Consider the following 26,339-nt stretch of genomic DNA (forward strand, 5'->3'; position numbering starts at 1 on the left):
GAGAGAGCTAAAGAGAGAGTGGAGGCACACGGAGCACAGAGCATGTCGCCTCCTGTTGCTGTAGCTCACTGTGGGATCTGCTGTCGACCTTTCAGGCTGTGCACAACGCAGAGAGCTTTATTTACGCGTACTCTTGCTATGAGCGACCCCGAGGGTTGTCGGAGTGAAGCAGCTCTGCGTCTGCGCTGATTCCGGAGTCGGGGGAAAAACCGGGCTGGTCTTTGCGGGGATTTCTTTATTTTTTTTTTGACACAACTTGGAAGTGAAGTCGCTTGTTTGGTCCGTTCGGAGCTGCTAGCAGAGAGAGAGAGAGAGAGAGAGAGAAGTGTGAAACAAGTGTCAAAAAGAGAGCAACAGATGGAAATGCGGCCGGCTGAGGAATGAGAGCAGCAGCGAGGAACCGGCGGCCCTTCCAGCGGTTCTGCTGCTGTGGAGTCGGGCTGCTCGCTGTCATTTGGCTCACTCAGGTCATCCAAGCACCAGGTGAGACCTTAATATATGTCGCCCGTGTGCAAGCGTGCATGCACAACAGTTATATACCTATGGGCAATATGAAATAGGTGTTGGCAACTGAATTCCAAATATATTTGTGAAAACTTAGTAGTAGCCGACTATACACAACAGCTTATAAATCACTGCTGCAATGTAGGTTAATGAAGGTATCCCACATACACACAGAAGAAACATGAAAAACAGAACTCTAGAGCAATTCTTAAAATTGAGATGCTAAGTTTTAAGTTTGATTTCCGGAGTTAGAATAAAACGTTTTTGATAGATTTAACTGGCATTGACATTTTCTAATTGTATATAAAACTAATTGAAAAAAAAATGCATCATATGGCGTTAGTAAATGTTGCATAACCATGTTTATTGGGCGTGTAATGTTATTTTTTTCTTCATTTTGAGCAAAGATCTGACATACCTCCCCTCTGATCACTTCATCTAAATATAGATATCGTGTTGAAGGGTGCAAATGTTACAACAGAAAGGTTTCACTTTATCCGTACAAATGTGTTTGCCAGAAATGACATTTAACATCAGGTGGGAAAGAATGCAGTTGTAGAGTAAAAAAAAAGGTCATGTTAAAATAATGTATCATGCAAAATCTTTACCACATAGTTCTGTTTGTCTGTATGACAGCTGACGCTCTGATTCTAAATATTTTAATCTAGTTCATTGTTCTGCTCACCATCTCCCAGCTTCTGTCCTCGTGCTCACACTGCAGGGAGGTGACAGGTTGTTGATTACATAAAGCAGACACATTCAAACCTTGGCAAGTATAAATCCAATCACTGGGAATAAGTTCAGTTACAGGTTAGTCCAGATTTAACAGGAATTCGACGGGTATTTCACCAGAAATACCGTTCAATGGGAAGGATAAGGATTCTTTTTTTTTTTTGGGACGTGTTGAATTGACAGCCTGGCGCTAGGTTTTCCCTTGAATTGAATCAGCCCTCAGAGTAGATTACATTTTTATTTTTTTAAATTGACACTTTGAATACAATGCAGCCATAAAAGGTCATGTAGTGTGAACTTCAAAGAATTCATTACATGATTGCACTTCATGTGCACAAACTCACCTCTTCTTTCTATAAAATTCACCTGCACCAGTATCCATCAAAGACCAGAATAAGGTTATTATTTTGTATGAAGTTAAATGCCTCTCATATCAGCAGCAGTAGTTCACCTGGCATCCAATCCCTCCCTCCAGCTCCTTATTCTGTCATCATCTCTGTAAGATTGGTCACACATTGTCACACACTCATCAGCGGCCTCAGCGCCAATTATGTTTTTCTCTGCACTCCATGCATGTGTGTTTTAATGATACGTGAACATTGTTCTTTCTGGAGTGGGTTTGATTGAAGGTTTTATCCTCGTATTCCTTGCAGAGTGTCCTGGAGAACGAGCCCTTTCATTAATATTTATACTTCACCTTTAAAATATGAGTGTGCAATCGACCAAAAGAGGACATTTGAAAGGCCAGCTCGGACTGAATCACATAAAAGCACAAGGCAAAGCATGTGGTCTGCTGTTTGTAACAGGCAGGTTACTGTCACAACACTTGGTAAATAAAACATACCGTACCATTCTGTAACCGCTGCTTAGAGAACCTTTTATGGCTGTGTGGATCCAACACTCAGTAGGCGATCCAGATTGTTGTGTTTGTAAAAAAAACAAAAAAAAACGGATTGGATTGGGTATTGGAAAATTAGCAAAAGTTACAAAAACAACAATTTCTAAGAAAACTACGCAGAGGCAACAAATATAACCGAGACAATAAGAAGTATGAGAAACTCAGACGACCAACATGACAGCGAAACTGATAGCACAGATAATGAATTAAGCGTATTAATGTTGCTGAAACCTGACCGATGTTTCCTTTTTCTGATTGGGGTCTTAAAAAGCCAATAATTCATCAGAGATAGCTGCTCTTTGTATTTTTTCAAGCACGTGAAAACAGCGGTGTTGATAAAAGCTGACAGACGAGTAAATCCCTGTAGTGTATGTCTAAACAGCTCGCTGATTTCCCTGAAGTTTACTGATAAAAGATTGGGAAGTTTGTGTGTTTTGTATCCAATTTTGGATAAATGGCCTTTTCAAGATAGTGTAGCAGATGCTGGACCAGCTATAACACCTTTTTGGGGGGTCTGAGACAGTGGAAATGAGATGGCGTTATGTTTTTCAAATATATAGCATTCGTGTTGGGTAGGCTTATTTACATATTCAACAAAAGCAGATGTTAGCACAACTGATATTCCCCCTCTCTTAACTCAGTTTGATTTTATTTAAGGGAAGCGTTTGTCTCTATTCACCAAATCGACCTACAGGTACACATAAAGTTACCTTCCCTTACCCTTAGCTTCTAATGCACTGCTTCATTAGCTAGCTAGTCGTTTACTTAGTTTCCCTCTCTTTTTTTTTCCCTTTGGTAAGGCTGCTTACAGTCAGGTTATCAGACCTTTGTTCCACTGCAGCTATCACCTGTTATGACAAGAAACAAGGCTGTGAGAGTGTTGAGAGCGTGACTGTGAAGTTGTAGGCTGGATAACCTGAAGGAAAACTAGCATGTAAGTGACAAAGTTGTCACCAAATGAACCTTTTCCCAAACAAGTAGTCTAGTCTTGTGATCCCTTTTTATTTGACTCAAAATGCTTATAGAAGCTTTAAAGTCACTTTTTTTTGTGGAAATTGAACAGGCTAGCTTTCTTTGACGCATTCGAGTGGGGAACCAACCGAAGACATGAATGAGCTGGAAGCATGAAAAAATAATAATTTATTAATCTGTTTTTTTACACTCTGTCTAATGAACATGCTACACAAAGATAGGCCGAAATACACACACACACACATACACAAACAGGATCCTATGGAGAGGTCTCTGAGTGAGGGGGGGGGGGGGGGCTGCCCAAAGCGAGTGCTTGGGGTTTGGTGCCTTGCTCAAGGGCACCTCGGCGGTGCTCAGGAAGGAAGACTGGCACCTCTCCAGCTACCAGACCAATATCCGGGGCTTGGTCCTTGCCGGGACCTGAACCGGCGACCCTCCAATTCCCAACCCAAGTCCCTACAGTATGAGCTACTGCCGCCCCAAGTCACATGTTAGTTGCATAAATAGTGTTTTTCAGTGTTTGATCGATGTTTCGTTCATTTTATTAAGCTATAGAAAGTATTCCAAAAAGAGGAAATGAAGGGAGCTCCACATACACACACAGCCCGCCGTGCACAAACACACAGTGCTTCCCCTCTGGCTCCGATGATACCGTCTTTCCTCTGGAACGCCTTTTGTTACTACCTTCGAAGACGGTACAGGGGGGGGGGGATCACTTCTTCTCCTCTGCGACATCCAGACTGAAGACTGAAAACGTCACAGTGATGTAAATATCCCACCTTGAAACGGCAGTCTGTATAGGGCTTAAGGGAGGTCCAGGAGCAAGTTGGAGAAGATGAATTGTGTGTCCTCCTTTTATTACTTAAATCATTAGAACAATCATAATCAAACTTCAGTCAATATTGAATTGTATTTCATTTGTATCGGGGGGGGGGGGGGGGGAACTCTGATGTCTGATTTACAGTATCCTGATCTGAGCTTTTAGATTCCTCGACACCTTATTTTGAACCATTTAAGATCACATTAGTTATTTGAATTGAAATTTAGCTCAGAAAGTTTCTGACATACGAAACTAATATATAAAAGACTCGGGTTTCAGATGCAGCTGACCTCGCCTTAATAAACACCAAAGAAAGAGGATTTCATTCAACGATATTTACTACCACTGACTGCAGTCTCGCTGTGTGGCGGTGGATCTGTTTGGGGTAAGAGCGCAGGAAGCCGGTCTGTCCAGTCGATGTTTGATTGACGGGATCAAATATGTTGTTTCTGCTCTGGTGGAGGCAACAGTGGTTTGACTTTGCTGAATGGAACAGATGATAGTTTGAAGGTTTGGACTTTCATGTTTGAAATTCTTTTCCTCCCGGCCTTTAGAAATACAGATAGGATCTGTGATGGTGGGAGAAGTGAGGACGTTTAATGGGATTTTGTTTTCCTTCTGGCTTCAAAAATGATGACTAAACATCCCAAGAATCTGATGCACAAAGCGTCAGCATGGAGGGCTTCCAAAGTTTAGATTATATAATTATATAAGTCTGATGATTCTAATTATAGAATTCTGATGTGCAGAGTGATGAATAATGACATACTGGTATGCACACTCCTTTATGCAATGGGCCAGTTTGTTTATGTTGAGGAATGTGGCAGCAGGATTAAAATATTTTCATACAAACACTACATCTCATGTTTCGTCAGCTGTCGTCACTGATCCTTCTGTAACCTATTTCCTCTATATTTACATTCAAGGCCTGTAGCAGACGCTCTTATCTGGTGGAACAATCAGTGGAACAATAGAGTAAACACAGTGAATCACCAAAGTTATACGTAACTTCTCAAAATCTGTGCGGTTGTGATCTTTCTGTTTAATAAGACACATTCTAGTAGAGCTAAACCATCTTGCCTTATATCACATGAAGTAATACACTGTCATGGAGTCTGACATTGACGAAAAAGAGACTGACAGTGACTTTTGTTCAGGCTCTCAGCTGAACACTTTGTTTGGTAAACACTGTTGAGTGTAAGCTACCCCTGAACCAAACACACAAGTCATCGATTGGATGAAGACTTGATCATCTTTTTCTTATTGAAGCAGTCTTTTTATGTTTTATCAACGCTGTAACTTCTGGTGTTACAAATTGAAGCGCAAGTGCATTAAACAGCAGTTCCTCAAGTGTCCACTAGAGGCTAACTCCAAAAGCTGAAGAATCCCCATTAGAGCCCATTTAGAAGCAGAAATAAAGTCTGGTTCATAGACTGTAAATATTATTGGACAAAGCCTGAGTGACATCACATCTGTTACTGCAGGGGGCTTAAGACCCCCAACGCCCGCCAGCCCGGTACAAAAAACAGTTTTTGTCTCCATGGCACATTTCTTTATTGGCTTAAAGTATAGGGGATAATTTAAAAAAAAAGTATTTGTTTTTATTATAACGAGGCTGATAGGTAATCAGAATTAGGCACAATAAGGGGCGTGGCTGATTTGACTGACAGGAGGTGTTGTAGGTTTGCCAGGAGACTAGACGTGACTTTATCTAAATCTTGTTGATCTCAAACTGTCATCTTTGTTCCTGTTGTTTGGAATATTCTTGCTGGATGATGAAATAGATGGATGTGTTTCAGCAACTAAGACAGTCATTCGGCCAGCCTCAACTCCACCTCTTTGGCTGCTTTTCACTCAGCTTGAAGTCAGTTAGAGTCAGCATTTCAAATATGGCAATCGCCATCGTTGAGCCTCATGCTTCCCCGTCAGACACCAATGAGCCCTTTTTTTTTTTTTTTTTATAGTCTTGGTCTCATCTCTATTTGCTTTTACCTGATCAAGATGCAGAGGACTCAGGATTTTATTTTGAGACTGATCAGCAGCAAGACTTTTCAGAAATCACTAAATTGCTCATGCAATGTAACGTGGCTCGTCTACAATTTTAACCTAGACGTGAATCTTTCAGCTCAATTGCAGTATAGAGCTCAGCACCTTAAAGTCTTGGTTTCGTCTGGGTCTTGACACTCTCTGGTCTTGGTGTAGGAACTCTTAACTACAATCATGTTCTTATATACGAAGCCAAAGCTTATGGTTAGTCAGTTTGTACAATCATGGATTTACCATTCACTCTTTAAATTGTTAAGAGGTGAAAAAAAAAAATTGTGTTTCATGAACTATGAATAATACAACTTAAGCAGAACATAGTTTTTGCTTCCCTTTTCAAACGCGACCTGATTTGGTTTGCATTCAGGAGCCATCCCTCAGTCGTAGGTGTGAAACTGGTGCAGAACTGTCTCTTCTGAATCCCCTTTGAATTTCCAATGAGTGGAGCTCCTCTTGATGCCTCGACATGAAAGCCTTCACGTCTCCTCTCAGCCACGAACTGCTGCCCTTGTGAAATGAGCTCATTGAGCTGTAATGTACAAAGGGACACTACAGCGCCTGACAATCACCAAATGCATCCGACACCAAGCTGCCTCTCAAATAAAAGGACGGTGTGAAGTACAAAGCGTAATAACCGCCTCACTATCTTCCCTGCACTTAGTGCGACGATCTCTGTGGGTGGTTTGGGAGTTTATCTGTATTTTTCTTTCTTCTGTCATAGAGATGATGAGACGGGTCTATCTGTGGGGACTTTTCCTCGGCTGCTTCTGCAGTAAAGCTGTAAAAACTGATACCCGCACAGAGATTAGCTATCAAGGAATGAAATCCCGAGCCGAAATAAACACCATAAAGATGTGTGTGCTGATGGCTCAGGACAGCTGACGGCAGCATGGACAAGCATTACAGAACAAGCTGCTATCTCTCTGTGCCAGAAACATGAAGCCTCAGTCTGCTGGGTCAAGAATAACTCTGGAGACAATTACTGCATGTGAAAAATGTGGCAACAATGGGAGGAAGATTTTCTAAGGACAAGTGAATAGTTTGTAATATGAAACCCAGACGATCACATTGAGATGTGGGGTATCTTAGTAAGTAGGTCTCTTTTTTTTTTTGTTTTCTGAGACTGTTTATTTTCCTTTGCAGACTCGTCCAGATTCTCTGATCAACAAAAAGTCATTTGACACCAAAGTACAGCCATAACTTTATGATTTGAGTTCTTTATTAAGCAACAGTCTTAAAGGACATTAAAATCTCCAGTTCATCCTGTTATTTATAAAGGATTCAACACTACTGGTAGAACCATCACAGCTTTTTTAAACACAACCTTGGCTCGTGTGAATAGTTCAGTACTAAATATATTTTGGTATATTTTATTAACACTAATTTATTCTTCAGTAAAAGCTGGTAAACATACCAATGCAATGTCTTCAAATGTTGTGTTTTCGTCTGACAATGTACAACCAGAAGAAGTCCAGTTTACTTTAGACAAAGAAGAGGAGCAAAGTCTGGCTGTTTAGAAACGGGTTCTAGGTCATGTTTGACATTTTGATGTTTGAATGATTAAAGTATTTGGGGATTCATTTCAGCTAAATGTCAGCAATTCTGACATTTACTTTGAACTCTGTAGATATTGTTGATATGCCATGAGTGTATCTAGCTGGACTGGTTTTGCATTAAACTGACCCTGATGTTGTTTTGGTACAGAGGCGAAGTCTTCTGGGTTTCAGCCAGGCGTGAACGATGGGACGCTGCGGTGGACTCGCAGGCTGATGCAGGAGACGTCAGAAAACCAGAGCCTGGATCAGCCCAGAGCAGGTGAGTCAATCGTCTTTACCTGGACAGATGCCTTTTTTGTGTTCTTTTTTTTTTTTTGATCAAACCATTGAGTATATATAAAGATGGACAATGTGTCACCACCTCCTTCCTTTAAACAAAAGTGAAGCCGACAGCATATAGCGCTGACATGCTGATGATGTCATTATGGAGACAGAGTCTGAACAGTAGGGATCGACTGGCCTCCTGCCCCTCCCTCTAAACAAAAACATTGACTACCTCATGTCGGCAGAACAGGAGAGCAGATTCTTTTGTTGGTTTTGAGCAGACGTTCTCAGTTATTGAAGGTTCAATAACTTGTGTTAGTGTTCGTTATATTTTTCTTTCACCACAGGAGACAGATTGGTCGACAGAGCTGTCAATCTTTGCATTTTACACCTTTTTGCAGAATCAAACATCTAATTTAAAGTAAACTTCTTCGAAAATAAATGACCAGAATAAGAATTAACGTTGAAGACAGAACCATGATTGAAAAAAAATTTATAAACATGTTTATTGAATTGAGTCGGACCCATGCCATGTACAATCTGTTCACGTGGAGGAGGCGGAGCTAATGACAAATACTGCACCCCAGTCAGAAGGGGGCGCTTCACATTCTTTAGCTTCATTTATGGAGAGTTTTCATATCGTACAGTCCATGAATCAAACAGGTAGATTCTCCCACACTAAAGCAGAGGTTCTCAACTCGTCTAATCTCAGGATCCACCAACAACTCCTCCATGAGAAATTGCATCCCAATCTCTGATATCTGATATAACTACTCAGATTTATTTAAAGACAAGTTTAAAGACAAGACAAAACACATGACGGAAGCAAGAAACTTGCTAAAGACATTAAAGACATGATAAAAAGGGCATAAAATACTTTTTAAAACAAGTTTTATAAAGCGTCAAACGACTCCACAGCTCAAAAGTGGGTCAGAACAGTTGAGAATCAATGTTCTAAAGTAACCCCTTAAAGTTAAATGTTAGGGATATCATCTTTATGACTGTATATAATATGATTCAGTATCAATGTGTTTTATAATAGCTGACATTTCCTGGGATGAAGAATATCTATTTTTTATTTCACTGTGGCACTGTGTAGTACAGTTTTCAGCCTCTCCCCTGCAGGTGAACTGAAAGGTCATGTGGACTGAGAGTGTGTAAGTTGTGTAGTAGTCAGTGTCAGTCTTCTGGATGTATGAGAGGAGGCTGCTGCACTGAGATTTAGAGTTGATTCGATCAATTTGAGTCCTGATTCCTGGTTGCTCCTTGATTAGTTTGAAAAGATTCAAACTCCTCTTTGTGATCGTTACAGAATACATGGAGCCAACCTAGAAGCCATAATGATCGCTCTGCTCCTCTGGTTCTTGGCCTGATTAGCTGCATGGCTGACATGAACCGCATTCATCACTGCTGACAGTTTTATTATAAAAAATTCAGACCAGGGAGGAAGAGTCTCTTTATTGTTGTGTGTGGAGAATAACACAGAGCACAGTATAAAATAACAAGGCTGCTCAATGAAGAATCCTTTGACTAGTTGACAGAGTAAAGAGCTTCATCTTCACATCATTTGCATTTACTCTAGTGCTGTGTTAATGTCACGCTGTCTGTGATTGGCTGTGTAGTATGCTAACTACATGGCTATTGTTGAGGTCTGAGTACAAAACTTAAAGCGTAATGTCACAGAATTGTATGAAAATACACTTATGCGAATAATAAATCATGCAAATAGCCTATTAGAACCACACTCCTAAATACCACCTGAGGTGTACTGCCTACTAATAATATACACACATGATGAATTATTCAAATCTTTCAAGGATATTTGCGTGTGGAAATAGATGACACTGGCAAACAAAAGAAAGCCTTTTTAAACATATTCCATTAGCCACAGCAGGGAAAGCTTCTGTGAGGCGCTTCTTTTTTTTTTTTAGACATTATGAAACAGACTGAAATGAATACTGATCGCAAAACCATGAGAAAGCAGACTTATTATGTATCTAATGTCATCTTGTAATGCCTTAGTAGGAGGAGGTGTCAGACGAAGTGATTAACAGCATGCTGCTCGAAAAGTCTTCTTTTTTTTTGTACAGCAAAGATCTACAGCAAATGATTTAACTGACTGTTGGAATAAAGCAGGATACAGATTTAGCATGTACATGGAAAAATTAGGGTCTGGAATTTTTGTTTTTTTACAGTGATATTTATTTTTGCCCTGGCTCACTTTAAGAAAAAAAAGTAACTCAAAACAGCCAGTCTTTGGTAAGCTAAGAACAATCCAGACTTTCATGGACTGATTGAAATCAATCAATGTCGGACAAACACGGAGCAAGTGATCAATTCATGTATAATGAGTGCAGCATAACTGCTTAAATAAAAATACAGTTACACGCACAGAAGAGGTTAAAGTACAAACGTCTTGGATGGTCTGGTAATTTATAAACTGAATAGAAAGCTACCATAATTCTCCTATATTTGCATTTAAAAAAAACTCCATTGTTCACCAACACGTCAAACACATCATAAAGGTTAGGTTCAATGACACCTAGCAGACAGCAAGCCGGTCCAACTTGTCTCTAAAATTAGACCTTTTATTAGGCAGAACTTTCAATCGTAGATATCTTTTAAATGGTAGACCTTTACAAATCATGTAACGCCCTGTACGGAAATAATTCACTGCAAAATGACCTAAAGAAAACATTTACAACAGGCTGAAAACATGTTGAAACCTGCTGTTAAGTTGGGCTGTTTACAATGATGTCCAATGGCAATTAACTCGCTGTTGGAGTCAGACTCAAGTGGTCACCTGCTTGCTTTGGCTTCATTTCTCAGCCCACCAGGGTTTGCTTCTTTGATAGGCTTAAGCCTGGCTCACACTGCAGGATTCACACCGATTCTTCCTTCCCGACAATCGCAGGGTCCCTCCCGACTCGAGGCTGCTCGGAAACGATTATCTGCTCAGATTATCTTGTAGTGTGAGCGGTACAAAGATCCAATCTCCCCGATCTGCCCGGCGATTTATTTCAAACATGTTTGATATTTAGAATTCAAAATCTTGACGATTACGTCATGAAAGTGTCCGGCAGAAGTTGTGTGTGACTACAATATAATGACAAGAGACAACGGGGGACTGTAGTCATGGAGACCAGCGGCAGGACACAACCCAGCGTACAGTCGTAAACGATTCAGTCGTACAGTGTGAGCTGACATGCCACCCCGACTTTTATACAATCGGGGGAAAAATCGCACAGTGTGAACCAGGCTTTAAGCAACTCTCACGAGTTCCAAAATATTTCAGTTCAAAATAACTTCAAAGCTCTACAACAAATCTGGCCCTTCAATAAATGAATATGTTACAACAACCCAGCTGTCAACACATCCTCTCCTGTGATATTACATTAGAAATGTTTTTCTAACTAAATTGGGATGAGACTCTGTGTCTCTCTCTCTCTCTCTGGCAGTGCTACATGTGCTCTACACAGCTGTTTGTGTTTTCCTACCTGATAACACACTTAACCTTTTATTGAGTTCCTCTGCGAACAGATCTCCGTCATTATATCTGACAAAGGCGCCAGCGTACCTCAGGCAGGATACTTCACTGTGGTAATTGGGCCCTAGACGAGTAGTAGGGGGGAAAACAAAGGCTGGACAGGTAGTATAAGACCCAGCAGTGAGTCTTGACCTGGTGAGCCGCCCTCTCCCTCAGCAGGCTGCCTCAGAGTGATTACATAATCGGTAGTGTGATTAAAGAGCCGGGCCCGGACCTCTTGGGATATTATCTTGAGGATTGCACAGTAACATCCAGCCCCAGGCTCTCTTTTGCCTCTTTTCATCCCTACACTGCATAACAAGATGGAGACGGTGTGACCTGCCTCCGGGGACTGCTGTTGCTAGGCAACTGAATGCTAAATTTTGAAACCCAGTCAATTCTGTCTTTCAAGCATTAAAAGTGCAAACGAAGGCCTAAAAATAGACCGAGGGGAGAGAAAAGAGGGGGGCGGGGTGGTGATGGTGGTGGGCGAATGAATCAAAGTGATGTAAATGAGGTAAAAGGCTCATACTGTGTGTCGCCGTCCAGGCTTGTTATGTTGTTTGTTTTGGCAGGCGAGACGGTCAGCTGAGAATAGTATTTTTCCACAGCAACCATTTTGGTGGTATTTATGGGAAAGCATCAAGAAAGAGAAGCTGGCAGGTTCTGTGACAGAAACTTTCTTCGTGCGGTCTTGGGACTTCTGTCAGGCCGGTCAAGATTGTCGATGTCGCGCAAAGAAAACATCAAGTCATGTTTTGGAAAATTTGAAGCAGAGTAAAGTTGGCTATTGCTCACTCCACATTAAAGGGGTGAAAGGCAGAGGTTAAGAGTCTGTATTTATAATCCTCCTCCCTCGCTGGGCTCATGGACATGATGATGGACACTCTTAAGACAGATGAAGCGACACGTCCAGCGTTTTTTTTGTCTTGTGTTGTGTGTGAAGACACGATGTGCAGTGTTGTTATTGATAGGCGAGCGGTTTGAAGCCCTGCTGCTGTTTCATCACACATGCATTCAAACTGCGTGAAAGGAAAGCAAATCAAAGAACAAATGCATAATTGAATTTACGTAACACACCTGGATGAAATATTAATTTTTTGATTCCTCATGAAAAATGCACGCTTGTTGCAGAGGTCTGTGTGCGTTAGTGTGTATGCGTGTGTGTGTGTATGTTTTGAGTGTGTTTGCTCGACCCTCCCAATCGTGGTTTAGTTAGTTTGACTTTCCTCAGCGTTCCAATCGATACCCTTAGCTTGACTCCAGGAAACCCCACTGACTGTCAGATCGATACTATTTACTGCACCGCCCACTAGCCCCTTCATTCAGCCACACTGACTCCCCCCCCCCCCTCCTCAGCAGATCGACTCTCAGACAACTCAGCCCCTCGTATCAGAAATTGTACCTGAGTGCAGACACCTCTAACGCTCTCTGAAAGAGTTTCTGCTACAGCTGAGCAGGATTTATTGATCTGGACTCAAATAAACTTACAAGAAAAGATCTGACATTCTTCATTCTGTACAAAACTCAGCAACACTTCAGAAAACTGTGCAGCTCCAGATCTAAAACAAAAACTGCATTTACTACTTTCTGCTATCATCATTTACTACATGATCAAAATAACACCGACGTAAAGCAGTTACTGTTTAAAGCCTTGCTCCAGTTTGAATAGGGAGAAGTGTTTTATCATCGCCTTAAAGGTTGGCGTGGACTCAACTAAAGGCTAATAAAGTTTTATACAGCGGACACTCTGTGTGTTGAGGCATTAGGGACGATTTACACTCGGCCTCTTGGCAAACAGTATCTTATTTTAACATTAACCGCCTGGCTTTTATAGTAGTGTGGAGTTCAAGTGTTGTCCTTTTTTTTTTTTTTTTCCATCTCTTGAGTAAGTCCCCCCCCCACACACACACACACACACACAATTATTTTCCTCTACACTGACATACACATACATCTATTATTTATTATCAGTTAATTAGTATGTAACAAAGGAGAACCATAAATAAGTGTAAGTTATTAAAAAAGATGAGTATATTCATTTTGCACGAGGAAAACAAGGAGAACAAATACGTCCTGATTTCTGATACAGCCTGTGACTGACAGACCATTTATTTATGATTTGAACTCAAATCAACATTTAAACAAACGGCTCAGCATAAACATGATGAGCAAGTTTTCCACGTTGTAACTGCTTATTTTTTCAAGCCGGGGACTGTCCCTCTGTCCAATCTTTTTTTTTTATATTTAAAGTGATATAACTGTTTAGAATTTTTTCAGCAGACTCAGTTTAGTCAGTCTGAGGAAGGAGTCTCTCTTCTCTCGTTCATATCGTCTGTATAGAGGTCAGCGATCCAGTGTTCTGAACATATCGGAGACTGACGTCCTAATTTGTAGCTTTATTGTATTCACTCTCTAAACAAACATGGACACTCAGAATCAAACATTTGGGATCGTAAAGGTATCGATTCAATCACCTGCCGCTCTATCAGTCGTCACATCCTCACATCTTCAACATCATGTCCAGTTCAAAAGTTGTTTAGATAAGTAAAGTAAGATTTAAATATCTGAAGATAATGACCACGATAAAGTGATAAGCTTCTTTAGCTTCTTTAATCAAAGAAGTCTGGATTTAATGAGAACATCTAAATATATTACATGGATCTTTGTGATGTTGTGGAGTCATTTTATATGTATCATTTTTATTTGGAAACATATATAGACATACAGAAATCCAAAGGACATGTGCTTAAACGTTATAATTTATGTTTTGAATTTAAACACACAGCCTCTTTAAGCAATGATGACTCATGTCCTCCCCTTAATGTGGAAGTTTAGTTTATAATCTATGACACCAGATGTATCAGAGACTCCATACAGTGAGTGTCAGCATCAGCTTTATTGTGGAGGAGTTTGTTGTAATATTATCAGTAAAAAGACAGAACAGTGTGGTTTTAAGTGTACAGACACTTTTACTGTCAGGGTCACCACACATCTGTCCTGACCTCTCTGCTCGACCTCTGATCACAGAACTGCTGATTCTGCAAAGGTGATGGCACATCTGGCTCTAATCCACGAGGACTCAGGTGGTTGCAGATGTTTGATCATCTTTGACAAGGGGTTTTTCAGTTTCTTTGTCTTTGTGTTAGGAAATGACAACATAAGGGTGTTTGGCAAATCACAGTTCTGTCCAGTAGGCCTGAACATATATGTGTGATAAAAGTGTTCAATATTGTAAATAAAGATCTGGAGTGTTTATAAGGAGAATTAAATGGTGTATAAAAGCTGTAATTCAGAGCTTTTTTATTTCTGCTGTTCTTAATGATTCACATGATACCTGTGTTTAGAACATGTTTCCCCTGAATCCAAAATTAATCCCAAAACTTTGAATTACCAATAAACTGGTTTATTAATCTGAGGGTATCTGATTAGCTATCTTAGATCAAACTGGCTTCCTCAAGATCGCATGCAGGTTTAGCCTTTATGTCAAGGCCTTCATCCCATAAGTAAATGTACACATGTTGACATCAAGAAAGCTTGAGTTAACATAAAACATGTTTCTTATATATAGAGATAAATTCAGTCAACAGTCAAGTTGAGATTAATTGGTCATCCCTACTGTCCAGCAGCCTTCAGATAACCCGTCCTCTGTCTCTGTGTGTCTCTGTGCCCCCCCCCCCCCCTCACTCTCTCAGACCTCTCCTGAGGGTTTGCAAGGAAAAATAAATATTTTTAGACATTGAGGTCCAGAGCGGCTGTCACTTTTCTTTTTTTTTTTTTGAATCTTTCATGAACCATGGGAAACACATATTCACCTCCCCCCTTTCTCACTGTTCATGTAATCGCCCCTGCCTTCAGATTTCTTCTGCCACCCATGGAAAAAAAAAAAAAAGGCAAGCCCCCAGGGAGAGGGTCGCCATAGCAACAGCCTTCACCAGAGCAACTCCTCAAAGCATCCATCTTCCCATTCAGGGTGCATCTATTGTGGGATAAGATGACAGAAAGTTTGAACGCTGTAATGCCTACATATATTGAAAGTACGACATTATTATTAAAATAATTTAAAAAAACAAAAACTTTTTATGTCGTGTATCCTTTTTTCCCGTCATTGCAATGTGAACAGATGGATAGAAATGCCTCGAGGAAATTACAATTGAAACTACACGATGTCTTTGATGGTAAAGTTTTAGTTGGTGGGCCAAAAAGAACGAGTTGACTCATTACAGAGGAATGCTAAATGAGTTGTTTATGGTGGATGTGGAATTTATTGTATTTGAGTGGAAATATGCATGTTTTTTTTTCTTTCCGTCTTCATGAATCATCTGAATCTTTTGAGATGTGCAGTTGATGTGTAAATTGTTTATTATTTACTCTAAGAGATGAAAATTGAATATGAATCAAATAAGCAAAACAAAAGACTTTTCCTGAGTTTGACAGGAGAAAAGAAGTCTCACAAACTCACTTGTAGGCCTTGAAAGTGTTGCACAATAAGCAGCACATCGAGCATCCAGAAAGGCAATCCGAAACCATGTGCTGCTCTCTGGCATGGACACAAATGTGTAAACAAATACGAGACAAATATTTACATTTTCCAGCTGAACATAGCCAAATAATGCTCTTCTCCTCCTCAGGCGCATGTGACCTTCTCTTCTTCCTCTCTAACACCTCAGAGTCAAGGATTTTATCACCCGTCCCCGCTCACATGAGATCTCTTGATTCATGCACCCTGGTGTTCAGATAGCAGTCAGCCGTGGTGCAGCGTGCACGCAGACGACTGTACTCATTGTCTGCATGTCAACCCACTGTTGTCTCACACAGCACAAGAGCTATTAATAGCTCCACCCTCCCCTGTAGTTTGAATTGGCTGGGCTCAGAGTTGTAAATTGGCAATGTACCCCAGTCTCCTCCACGCTCTGTGTTCTAACGGCAGGGGAATACAGAGAGGCCGAGCCGGCATTATCTGTTTTTTTTTCTTCTTCTTCTTTAAATCTCTGAACTCGAAGAAGGAAGCAGCTGCAAGTTTCACTTCCTGTCTCAGTCTTCACTGCAACACAACCAGTGTGTCTCCATGATGATGTTGTGGGTTTACCTTTTCTAAAAAAGAAAAATGCTGACACCAATAAAGTCACTCAGGGTTTGAACCAGTGTTTTTTCTGTGTATCTTTATAATCAATTTGAAGTGAATGGATGTAAATAGATGCTAATAACAAGACTGAACAACAGAACTCATAATCAAGATGAACAAATGTAGTTTATGTAACTTATTCCCCGAATTCTGGCTGTTGTTTTTTTACGCCTCATTTGCAAATGTGATGTTGCAGCTGGCAGAATTTTACTCTGTTTGATAGAAAATTAAAAAGAAATGTATGTTTTCGTTGGGGACGTGCTTGTCATCTTGTCTATCTTCTCTGCAGCCATCCACGAGTTTCCAGAGGACATTTTCACCAAGGAGCAGAGAAAGAAGGGAGCTGTGTTACTGCATGTACTATGTGTGGGTATTTCACACTCAATCACCTGAAACCACTTCATCGACTCACCACACTGAGATATGACTATTTTTAGCTGAAGCCAAATATGTTTAAAGGAACATTTATTTGATGAGAAATTCAGGGTGTTTCTGTTTTTCTTCTTCTTCTTCTTCGTTCTCTCCAGGCCATCTACATGTTCTACGCTCTGGCCATCGTTTGTGACGACTACTTTGTCCCCTCCCTCGAGAAAATATCTGAGGTGAGGGAACAGCAGCAACCAGAACTCAGAGCAGTTGAAGAGATCATTGGTTTAGTGTCAATTTAATCTGGTGGTTTTGTGATTTCCTTTTCAGAACCTGCAGCTCAGTGAAGATGTGGCCGGGGCGACATTTATGGCTGCAGGAAGCTCTGCTCCAGAGCTTTTCACCTCTCTCATTGGTTAGTGCCTGAGCCAATCAGGGCCAAGCGACAGTTGTGGAAGTTTTGGGGAAGCATGCCCAAAACAAATGATTCACTTTTTTCCGACCTTTATTTGGAATTTTAACTAGTTCTCTCAGGGTCTGCAGTACCACAATCATCCAGGAGATGTCAGCAGAGTGTAACTTTAAATCTTTGAAGGGATTTCCTCTAATTTGAGGCATTTTCTTGGAGATTAGAGCCTCCAAATCCAGGTCTAGCTGATGTGAGTTTCTCTCTGAGTTTGCATGTGAAAAGTAAATAAAAAGGAGCCCACAGACACAGACAGGAAATGACTCCCACTCCACAGACTGAGTCCCATTTAAACAACAAAACAAAGCCAGATTCTAAAAGCACACTTGACTTCCTCTACACCTCTCCCTCAGGTGTCTTCATCACTAAAGGGGACGTCGGAGTTGGTACCATCGTGGGCTCAGCTGTCTTTAACATCCTGGTCATCATCGGCCTGAGTGGGATCTTTGCTGGACAGGTAGGAGAAACTTACAGAAATACGCTCATGCAGCCGTTTCTGTTCGATAATTGAACCCTGACACCTGTAACTTCTCTCTGCAGACGGTGGTTCTGACATGGTGGTCCCTTTTCAGAGACTCCTCCTACTACATCCTCTCTGTGTTGGCTCTCATCATGGTGAGATGATGTGCTTTTCATCCAAATAATCAGCCCAATTAAGATTTTAAAGGCTCCTACATTGTTAAAGAATCTGCTTTGTTTCTTTCTAGGTTATCTATGATGCCATAGTTGTCTGGTGAGTACAAAGACGTTTTAAAAAAAAAGCAAAAACTAAAATTGAGTCAATAATGTAAGCTTTATTGTTTTCTGTTATTTACATTTCTGGTTGTTTTCCGTAGATGTCATATGCTGCTGAATTTACGTCTAAAGTGTAGGTAACGGCAGCATGTTGGGTCTGGCTTATAATCTCTGGCCTAGATCTCCAGAAAACAAGCTTTGTTATCTGGAGATAGTGAGAAAAGGAATCCATTCTAATGGGAAATGATGAGAAAAATACTCTGAAATCTTGACAACACAACAAGAATGACTCGTTATCACAGGAAAAAGGAGTAAATAAAATGTATGGATGCATGTCTGCTTAGGGCTTCTGTACAACATTTAAGTTAATAGGCTAATTATTCCCATAAACAACATTTCATTTCGACTTCTCCTTGCTCATCTTAGATCGAAACCCTCCAGTTTTTATTTAGTATTCATACTGACAGATTCCTGCTTTTACGACCCTAAACATGTAGGAGTCATCAAGTTCAACATCACTCTCACTCGATCAAGATCAAGAGATTGATTCCTCGTTCTGATTTCAGTCAGTCAAGGTGACAGGGAACATGGTACATTTTGATGTGTTTAATTTGTTTGGAGGAGGTCCCGGTCATTAGTAGCAGCCACATGTGTTATTCAGTGCTTTGAGGCATTTGGACTGATTTGTACAAAAGCCCTAAGTAGACATGCATCCAAACGTTTTGTTTACTCCATAAGTATATTTCTTTTTTTCTCCTTGAGATCCCCACTTGTTTCTCTCATGATCTCTGGATAGATAAACTGGTTTTTTTCATTGTAACAGACTCATTTATCATATTATTCTGTGATGGTGTGATAGATTTCTGGTGCTCTACAAATTAAAAGGCTTTGGTGGGATAATGTGATAGGCCAGACCTCCATGCTGCCATTGCCCACACTAAAGAGTTAAGTTCAGCCTATTCCTGTTTTTGTTTTGTGCTTTTGCAATCCTGAGAATACAAGAGAAATAAGTCGGGATCATGAGAAACTAGAGAAAATGACTCGTTATCACAGTTAAACACAGCAAATGTATTGAATGCAGGGGGGCTTAGGGCCTCTGTTGATGTGGACATGTGTGTTTATTTTTGTGTTTAGTGTAGCAACAGGCTCATTTAGCGCTCTCAACACCCTCTTACTGTAGCTTCTCAGCTGTCTCTCCTGAATGTAAAAAGAAGGCTGTCCATTGTTGTACGTGTCGGTGCTTTTAATGAAAGAGTGGATTTATTCATGTTCTTAATGTCAGCTTTAGCACGAGGATCCCTGGGTGATATATGGGAGTCTATTAATTGAATCATCGTGTGCCAAGCAATGTCTAGCGTATTTCACTTCTTCCTTTGAATACAAAGAGTCTGTTTCTCCTCCAATGACTGCACGCTCAGAACATGTGAGGCTCCAGTCTTCACATGTGCAGTAGAGGTCAGTGTGGGCTCAGAGGAACAGCTGCTGATGAGCTTGGAGTGTTTCAGGAGTACACAGTGGTGTTTCTATTTGCCTTCTTTTTTGTTATCTTAGTGCTGAGTTTGAGTTTCATTAGGAGGTCTGTAGAGGACGCAGCATCAAGCTAAACTTAGTCTCACATGTGGAGTTTTTCTCTTTAACCTTTCAGGTTCATGAATAAATCAGAAAGTTAAGTGAAAGTTCATGATAATAATTTTATAATTTATTAATTTTGATAATAATTTTGACAATTTTGATTCAATATATAAGATTTAAAAATGGATCCATCAAGACAGTGTGGGTGTGGTTTGTTCAGTATAGATGCATGGTGCACATATCAAACTGTTCTTTCATTCAAATGTTTTGAATTAGAATTTTAATTAGTTTGAGTCTATGACACCTTCAAATATAACCCACTCACCTTTAAACAAAGTTATGATTCAAACATGACTACAGAAATGTGTCGTGTGAAATAACAGACCTTAATTTACTTGGATTAAACAAAAAAAAAGTTTACTTTGTAAAGTAAAAAAAGTAAAAAAAAATCTGTTACTTTGTAGTTTTTATTTTGAATCGTGGTTCACTTCTGTTCCAACCACCAACTTTTCCAACTTGATGTGTTTCTTTCTTTGCAGGTGGGAGGCCTTGCTCCTCATGACCATGTATGGAATCTATATTATCATCATGAAGTAAGTGCTTCAATGTCTGCACACTGTACAGAAGTCTGACTGTGTACAGATGTGAGAATAAATGAATCCGTTTGCGCACAGGTTTAACTCCCGGATAAGGTCGTTTGTGATGCGTCAGCTCAGGAGCTCCAGACCGTGCTGCCACGGGTCAGAGGGTCACCGAGACGACAAGATGGGAGAGGATGCCTCCGCCTGCAACACCTCCATGGTGCTCATCAACAAAGGTTAGAGGAACGTAGAGTAAACTTTTCTTCTATGCTGTTTTATATCTGATCATGTGCCTCTTTGTAAATTGTGCCTTATGTTAAAGAAATCTAATGGTCCATGTGTTCCACCTTTCAAAGGCCAAGCTAATGGTCAGGATCCTCCTCCGGTCATCATGGTAGACGAGCTTCTCATTCTCAACCCCCACAAGTTGTCGTTTTCTGAGGCCGGCCTGCGCATCATGATCACCCCTCACTTCTCCCCCCGCACCAGACTCTCCATGGCAGGACGCGTGCTCATCAGTGAGGTAGATGAAAGACTTAACAGTCGTCATTGTCGTCACCCATTGGTTTCTGAAGAGGTGCCATGAAGCCCAAGCTCAACAACGGTGGTCACCATATTGGAAATACTTCTCTCTCTCTCTCTCTCTCTCTCTCTCTCTCCTCCTTTCCACAGAGACAGAGGTTGCTCCAGAGGTCAAAGAGCCAGCAGGACGGCGAAGCCAGCGCCGGGTCGACCAGCAACAGCCTGAAGAGGACGGGCTCCTGCAGCCTGGAGAACGGAGGCAGAGGACACGGGATGGGAGACGCAGAGTCAGGAGACAAACCTGGGGTTGGGGAAAGCCCGGCAGAGGAAGAGGATGATGACGAAGATGGTATTTTCAGCCCAGTGCGTATACCAGGTGAGGAAGCACCAGCGAGTAGAATTAATTACTGTTGACTTTCTTGTTATTACTGTGTGGGGATCTGTCATTTATAAAAATGGATCGTCTGCATACAACAAGAGTCGATGCCCTGATCAAATCTGTACTCCACACAGGAAGCTGCTGTGCGCGTGTGAGGTGGGTGATCACATGGCCTCTCGGTCTCCTGCTCTACTGCACTGTGCCTAACTGTATTCTGCCCCGCTGGCACCGCTGGTTCATGGTCACCTTTGCTGCCTCCACCCTGTGGATCGCCATCTTCTCCTACCTCATGGTGTGGATGGTAAGGAATCTTAAAATGCTCCCTTCCTGAACGTTGTGAATGATTCTTTAAAAAGGCTCTCTACAGCTGACTCTTTTTTTTTTAACCCTGATGCATTGTGTTTGTGTGTTATGTTTCAGGTCACCATTATCAGCTATACACTTGACATCCCCGACTACATCATGGGCATAACCTTCCTGGCTGCAGGGACCAGCGTGCCAGACTGCATGGCAAGTCTGATTGTAGCTCGACAAGGTACAGAGCTTTATTCTGAATCTTATACTCAAGGCTTTTGTCTTCTCTGTCTTTGCTTAGGTGCATTCAGCATTCCTCCTTTACTTTTCCCCTCTCTCTTTCAGGCATGGGGGACATGGCAGTTTCTAACTCCATAGGCAGCAATATCTTTGACATCCTGCTGGGTTTAGGGTTCCCCTGGGCTTTGCGTATCCTTGTGGTGGACCACGGATCCACAGTATGCTAACACTTTATCTTCCTTAATCTTCCTTTTGTGTGTGATTTTTATAATTTACTGATGTTTGCATGCGTGCGAGAAAGCTATCGAAGTCTAAATTTCATAGACTTTAAGTCACCTCTCTCTTTTTGTCTACCCGCAGGTCTCGATAAATAACAAGGGCCTGGTGTATTCTGTCATCCTGCTGCTGGCTTCTGTATTTCTGACTGTAAGGAAAGTAGTTTTAAGATTGAAAAAAAAAAAAACTCTTTTGTTTAAGTTAGCATCTAGCTAGCTGTCACTGTGAATCCAAATGAATACTAAAGTTGCTCCTTGACTCCTGCGGAAATGTTTTAGTAGCACACTCTTCCTACTTTTATGATAAGTCAGTAGCCTTTTTATACATGCACTGGACTCTCTGGGCTGAATGTGTGAATGCAAACAGAAACAATTTCCCCCCCGACTTAGTCCCGACTTTTTCCTGCCAGCAAGATTTCTGCAAAAATTCAGGGTGAGCTCATATGAGAATACAGCAGGTACTAGTGTGGAAAATTCACTGCGAGGGATTTGGAAGGGGTGATGACGTCTGCATCATGAGAGAGATGTGAAACCAACAGGATCTTTGTGCACCTGATGGCCCTGCAAATGTTGTTAATTCATGTCTATAAATAATTTTAACCGCGAAAGAAACGTTATCACCGCGTTGTCACATTCCCTTCCTCACACCCGCCCGTCTCTCTGTTCTCAGGTGACGAGTGTTCATCTGAACCACTGGAAGCTGGATCGCCGGCTGGGTCTGGGTCTCTTGTTTCTCTATGCCATCTTCCTGCTCTGCTCCATCTTCTTCGGGCAGATGTGAAGCCTTCGTCACAGTTCAACCCTAGTCACATCAGTACCCACTTTTTTGTTTAACAAGTCCTCTTTCATGAAGCCTAAAGAATAGAGTGACACCAGTGTGCTGCTGTACACGACCACACGCCAAGTCTTTTATCAATAGCACGTTTTTTCCCTCCATTCCATACAGGGCCGTGTTAGAAGCAGCACTTCAAAGTATTCAATTGGTTGACTGCTATAAGATAAAATGACAAGGCAGATAGAAGTGACATCAACAACATAAATATGACTTTTAAAAAAATAATCTAGCTGGTCTTCATTAGCTCGATTGTTTCAGAGATGATATTGAAATGGCCCTCTAGTAATAATTGTAAACTGTAATTTATTTCACTTTTAATGCAATAACCACGTTGGATTAAATTATTCTTTCAGTTTTATTCGATTATGTTGGATAGGATTTTTTTTTCTGCCCAAAGCTCCAGTTAGTTAGCTCACCAGCAAAGTAGCTAGCACGCTACAGATCTCAACCGCTTGTGCTTCATAATTTTTTCAATAAACGATAAAGCAATAAGCCAATATAGGTTTTGACATACAGGGGTTCTGTACTTTAAAATGTCTAAAAGCAAACACACTCCCTATTTCCTGTTCACAAACATTGATTATGCACATCAGATGTCCTCTTAATAAACCATGCAGTGAGAATGAGTGAGGGATGAAAGAGCTGCAGGGGCAGGAAGCAGCGAAAACACAGACGCAACTTCTTTTTTCTTTTTCTTTTGAAAGCAGCTGCAAGCAGAGCAAAGTAATAACGGGACCTCTTTCTTGTTGATTCCATTAACAACCTGCAAACACCTGAACCAACCTGCACCTTGTGTCCACAGCGTCATTATCAGTTTGTTAGGAGTGGACCGGTGTTGTTTGTTTCTGGAAACACTCGCTGCGCAGCACAGCATGCACAGGCTGCAGACAGTAGCAGGTATTACTTTCAGCAAGGGGACATTAGTGTTAAAAAAAAAGAGAAGCGATAACCACCATGTTACAGAATAAAGGAAATAAACTTCAGAATGGGATTAAGTCACGGACCAGACAGAATGTTCTGTTCATCAGATTTAGCAAATTAATAATGGATTTGTGAATTTTGTAAATATTTATATGTAATTTACTTGTTACCATGGTTTCAGAGGCCAATTTTAAAATAAAAACATGGAACTGGTTAAGACAAATCTTTACTCTGCCATGTCATGCTTTGGCCTGTTGTTAGATTATAAACACTGTCTGTTGGCCTTACGTGTATTTGAATGTACATCCCAGCTGACCTAGCGTCAGTGTGGAGATATTTACATGCATTCAAATGTTGCAGGCAGCACTGAAATACAGCGATAAGTGAGCTGCTGTAGGACACTGTGTGTGTGTGTGTGTGTGTGTGTGTGTGTCAGAAGACTTTTAGACTACACTGATAAGAAAATGCACATGGTGATTCTGTTTTGATGATTTTGCCTCACAGTTTATGAGCAAGTATTGGTACAGCTAATGTACGTAAAGAGATTAACTAGTGTTACAGTATTTTTAGAGAACTTCTAACTATGAAATCTAATATATATCATGTTCTTCTTTGAGTGTCACATACTTTAATGACTCCGAGTGCAGGTTTGTAGTAATAGTTCACGTTTAGGTACGACAGTCGATGTTTGTTTTGTTTCTTGTACGTTTTATGGAACAAGTTTCCTTTGGTGGAATATTTTCTCTCTCTCTCTCTGATCAGCAAAGAGCCAGCACGTTATGTCCTCACATGAACTGTATCTGTGTGTCTGGTTTGGCAAAATATGCTGCTTTTCCATCTATACATATATCTTCTTTTCTTCTGTCCGTACATGAAATTTAGAAATGTGGACACTTTCAGACAACAGGATGAAGTGAAGACTAAATATTCCACAAAAGGGCAATATTTTTGTTTTTTCAAATGGCTGTATAATTATCATCATTGTCGACTTGACAACATTTTTTTTTACTGTTTGTAAGTGTTCAATTTACAGTTTTACAATAATGAATGTCTGAAAGAGACTCGTTTTGTGGTGTTTTGATTCTTTTAGAATATACTTAACGTATTGCCTTTCAGTGAATAATTGTAGCAGAATGAATGCATCGTTTGTCAGATTGTTCAGTGACAGCTGTAATTGTGTGAGAGGAGCACATCGTGTGCTACCAGTTTAACGCTAGTTGTGTCTTAAAATCTTTTCAGCTCTAAGATTTTCTTCTATTTAAGTATTGCTTCATTGAAAAACTCAACCTGATTTCATGGAAGAGAACACGTGGACAATGAAGCTCAAGTTTACAGTTTAAAACGAGTAAAAAAAATGTTTTTCAGAAAGGCTAGAATATTTAAATGCAGTCTTTTACTAGTGTTATTTAGTTTTCACCTCAAACTTTCTGGGTTTGTTGAAAATGATCACCCTATCTTACATTTTCAATCTTCTTCTAATTTATTTTGTCATGAATGTACATAATAGACAGAGTGCTGTTTCTGATCAAAAGGTTCATCATTCTATTTTAATAAGCACTCAATTGAAAACATCTAATCTTAAGACCTTTGCCAGTGTTTCAAGCACTTACACGCCTCACCAGAAATGGTAATCTGAAGTCATCATTCAGTAAGTGGATGACTGGTGTATTGTTAAAAAGTCAGGCCTAAAAAATAGAAAATGGGGAAAATTATCCAATAAATTCCCGTGCCCTAAAAAGAAATGTATCCAGGATAAACTAGTTCAGTCGAAAATCATTAAACAGCCTTTCTTGAAATCAACTAATTCTTGAGTCCAAATTCCAAAGTTAGAGCTTCTTAAATGTGAGTCTGTGCCCGTCTTTCTTTCTGGGATTGCTCATGGAGCCGCTGTATCCCTCTAGAAATAAAGACGTCATCACTTTTAACTGGCTGACGAATCAAATGGAAATTAATCAGAAATTTAAAAAACATTGTAAAAAACATGTTTTTCCCTACTCTTAATTTTGCATTTTGTTTTGGCATCCTTTAAGGTTCACCATCACCATCTTGATCCAGTTAAACTTAACCAGCATCTTAGTTTTGGAGATGTGATGAATATTGTGATGCTAACATGCTCTTTCACTCAGCTGTTGGAAGCCTCTGCTTAAAGCTCTTGTCATTAAGATGTAGAAATAATCTTATTATACTTGTCATGAATACAGCTGATCTGCGGTACATGTGTTTGCACAGTGGTCAATGAATGTTCTGTTTATTCTGCTGTGATGTTTGAGGTAGAATGTTTTTAGAGTTTTAAAATTTATATCTTAGAGCTCTTATGGGATCATAGAAGACTGTTGTATCTTGAGTCCAATAAAAAAAACTGTGCAATAACAACTCAACTCTTCTGTTTTCTGTTGGCAGAATGATAGTGAATGAGAGACATGCAGCTGTAGGAGGACGGTTAAATGATTAGAAAGAGGGCGTTGGTTGGTCCATGACCGCCATCCATCAAATGGAGTAAGACAGAAAAACCCTGCAATTCCTCGGCATATCATAACTTAAAAATACTTAAAAGTTTCATAGGTTTGTTCATAGAATCTCTTTCTGAGGGGTATCTATAATTTTTCACATTAATAATACATAAACCTAACTGTCTGACATTAAGTATAATGTAGTGTTTGTCACATTTTTGATCTGTTAGGTGTGTGATGGTAAAAGTAAATTAGTTTAGTAT

At 40.4% G+C, this 26,339-nt stretch overlaps 1 protein-coding gene across 1 annotated transcript; it reads left to right on the forward strand.

The window, feature by feature from the left end:
• On the forward strand, positions 1-25,999 carry LOC109993271 (sodium/potassium/calcium exchanger 3). Its single transcript, XM_020646175.3, has 17 exons — positions 1-483; positions 7,674-7,784; positions 16,730-16,806; positions 16,968-17,042; positions 17,137-17,221; positions 17,626-17,729; positions 17,813-17,887; positions 17,980-18,005; positions 20,119-20,172; positions 20,254-20,396; positions 20,517-20,683; positions 20,833-21,058; positions 21,196-21,362; positions 21,482-21,596; positions 21,701-21,813; positions 21,956-22,021; positions 22,541-25,999. Exons 1-17 carry the CDS (start codon positions 381-383, stop codon positions 22,649-22,651), a joined length of 1,818 nt encoding a protein of 605 aa, XP_020501831.2. The 5' UTR covers positions 1-380; the 3' UTR covers positions 22,652-25,999.
• The last annotated feature ends 340 nt before the right edge of the window (positions 26,000-26,339 follow it).

This window comes from Labrus bergylta, chromosome 14 (assembly GCF_963930695.1).
Source record: "Labrus bergylta chromosome 14, fLabBer1.1, whole genome shotgun sequence".
Classification (NCBI taxonomy): Eukaryota; Metazoa; Chordata; class Actinopteri; order Labriformes; family Labridae; genus Labrus; species Labrus bergylta.

What these genes read in the sequence shown, in the direction of transcription:
- LOC109993271 (XM_020646175.3), top strand. Translation starts at nt 381, where the DNA reads ATGAGAGCAGCAGCGAGGAACCGGCGGCCCTTCCAGCGGTTCTGCTGC. An exon ending in GTGGGATCTTTGCTGGACAG is followed by an intron (nt 17,730 to 17,812) that starts GTAGGAGAAACT and finishes TTCTCTCTGCAG; the next exon opens with ACGGTGGTTCTGACATGGTG. An exon ending in CATGGTGCTCATCAACAAAG is followed by an intron (nt 20,397 to 20,516) that starts GTTAGAGGAACG and finishes CACCTTTCAAAG; the next exon opens with GCCAAGCTAATGGTCAGGAT.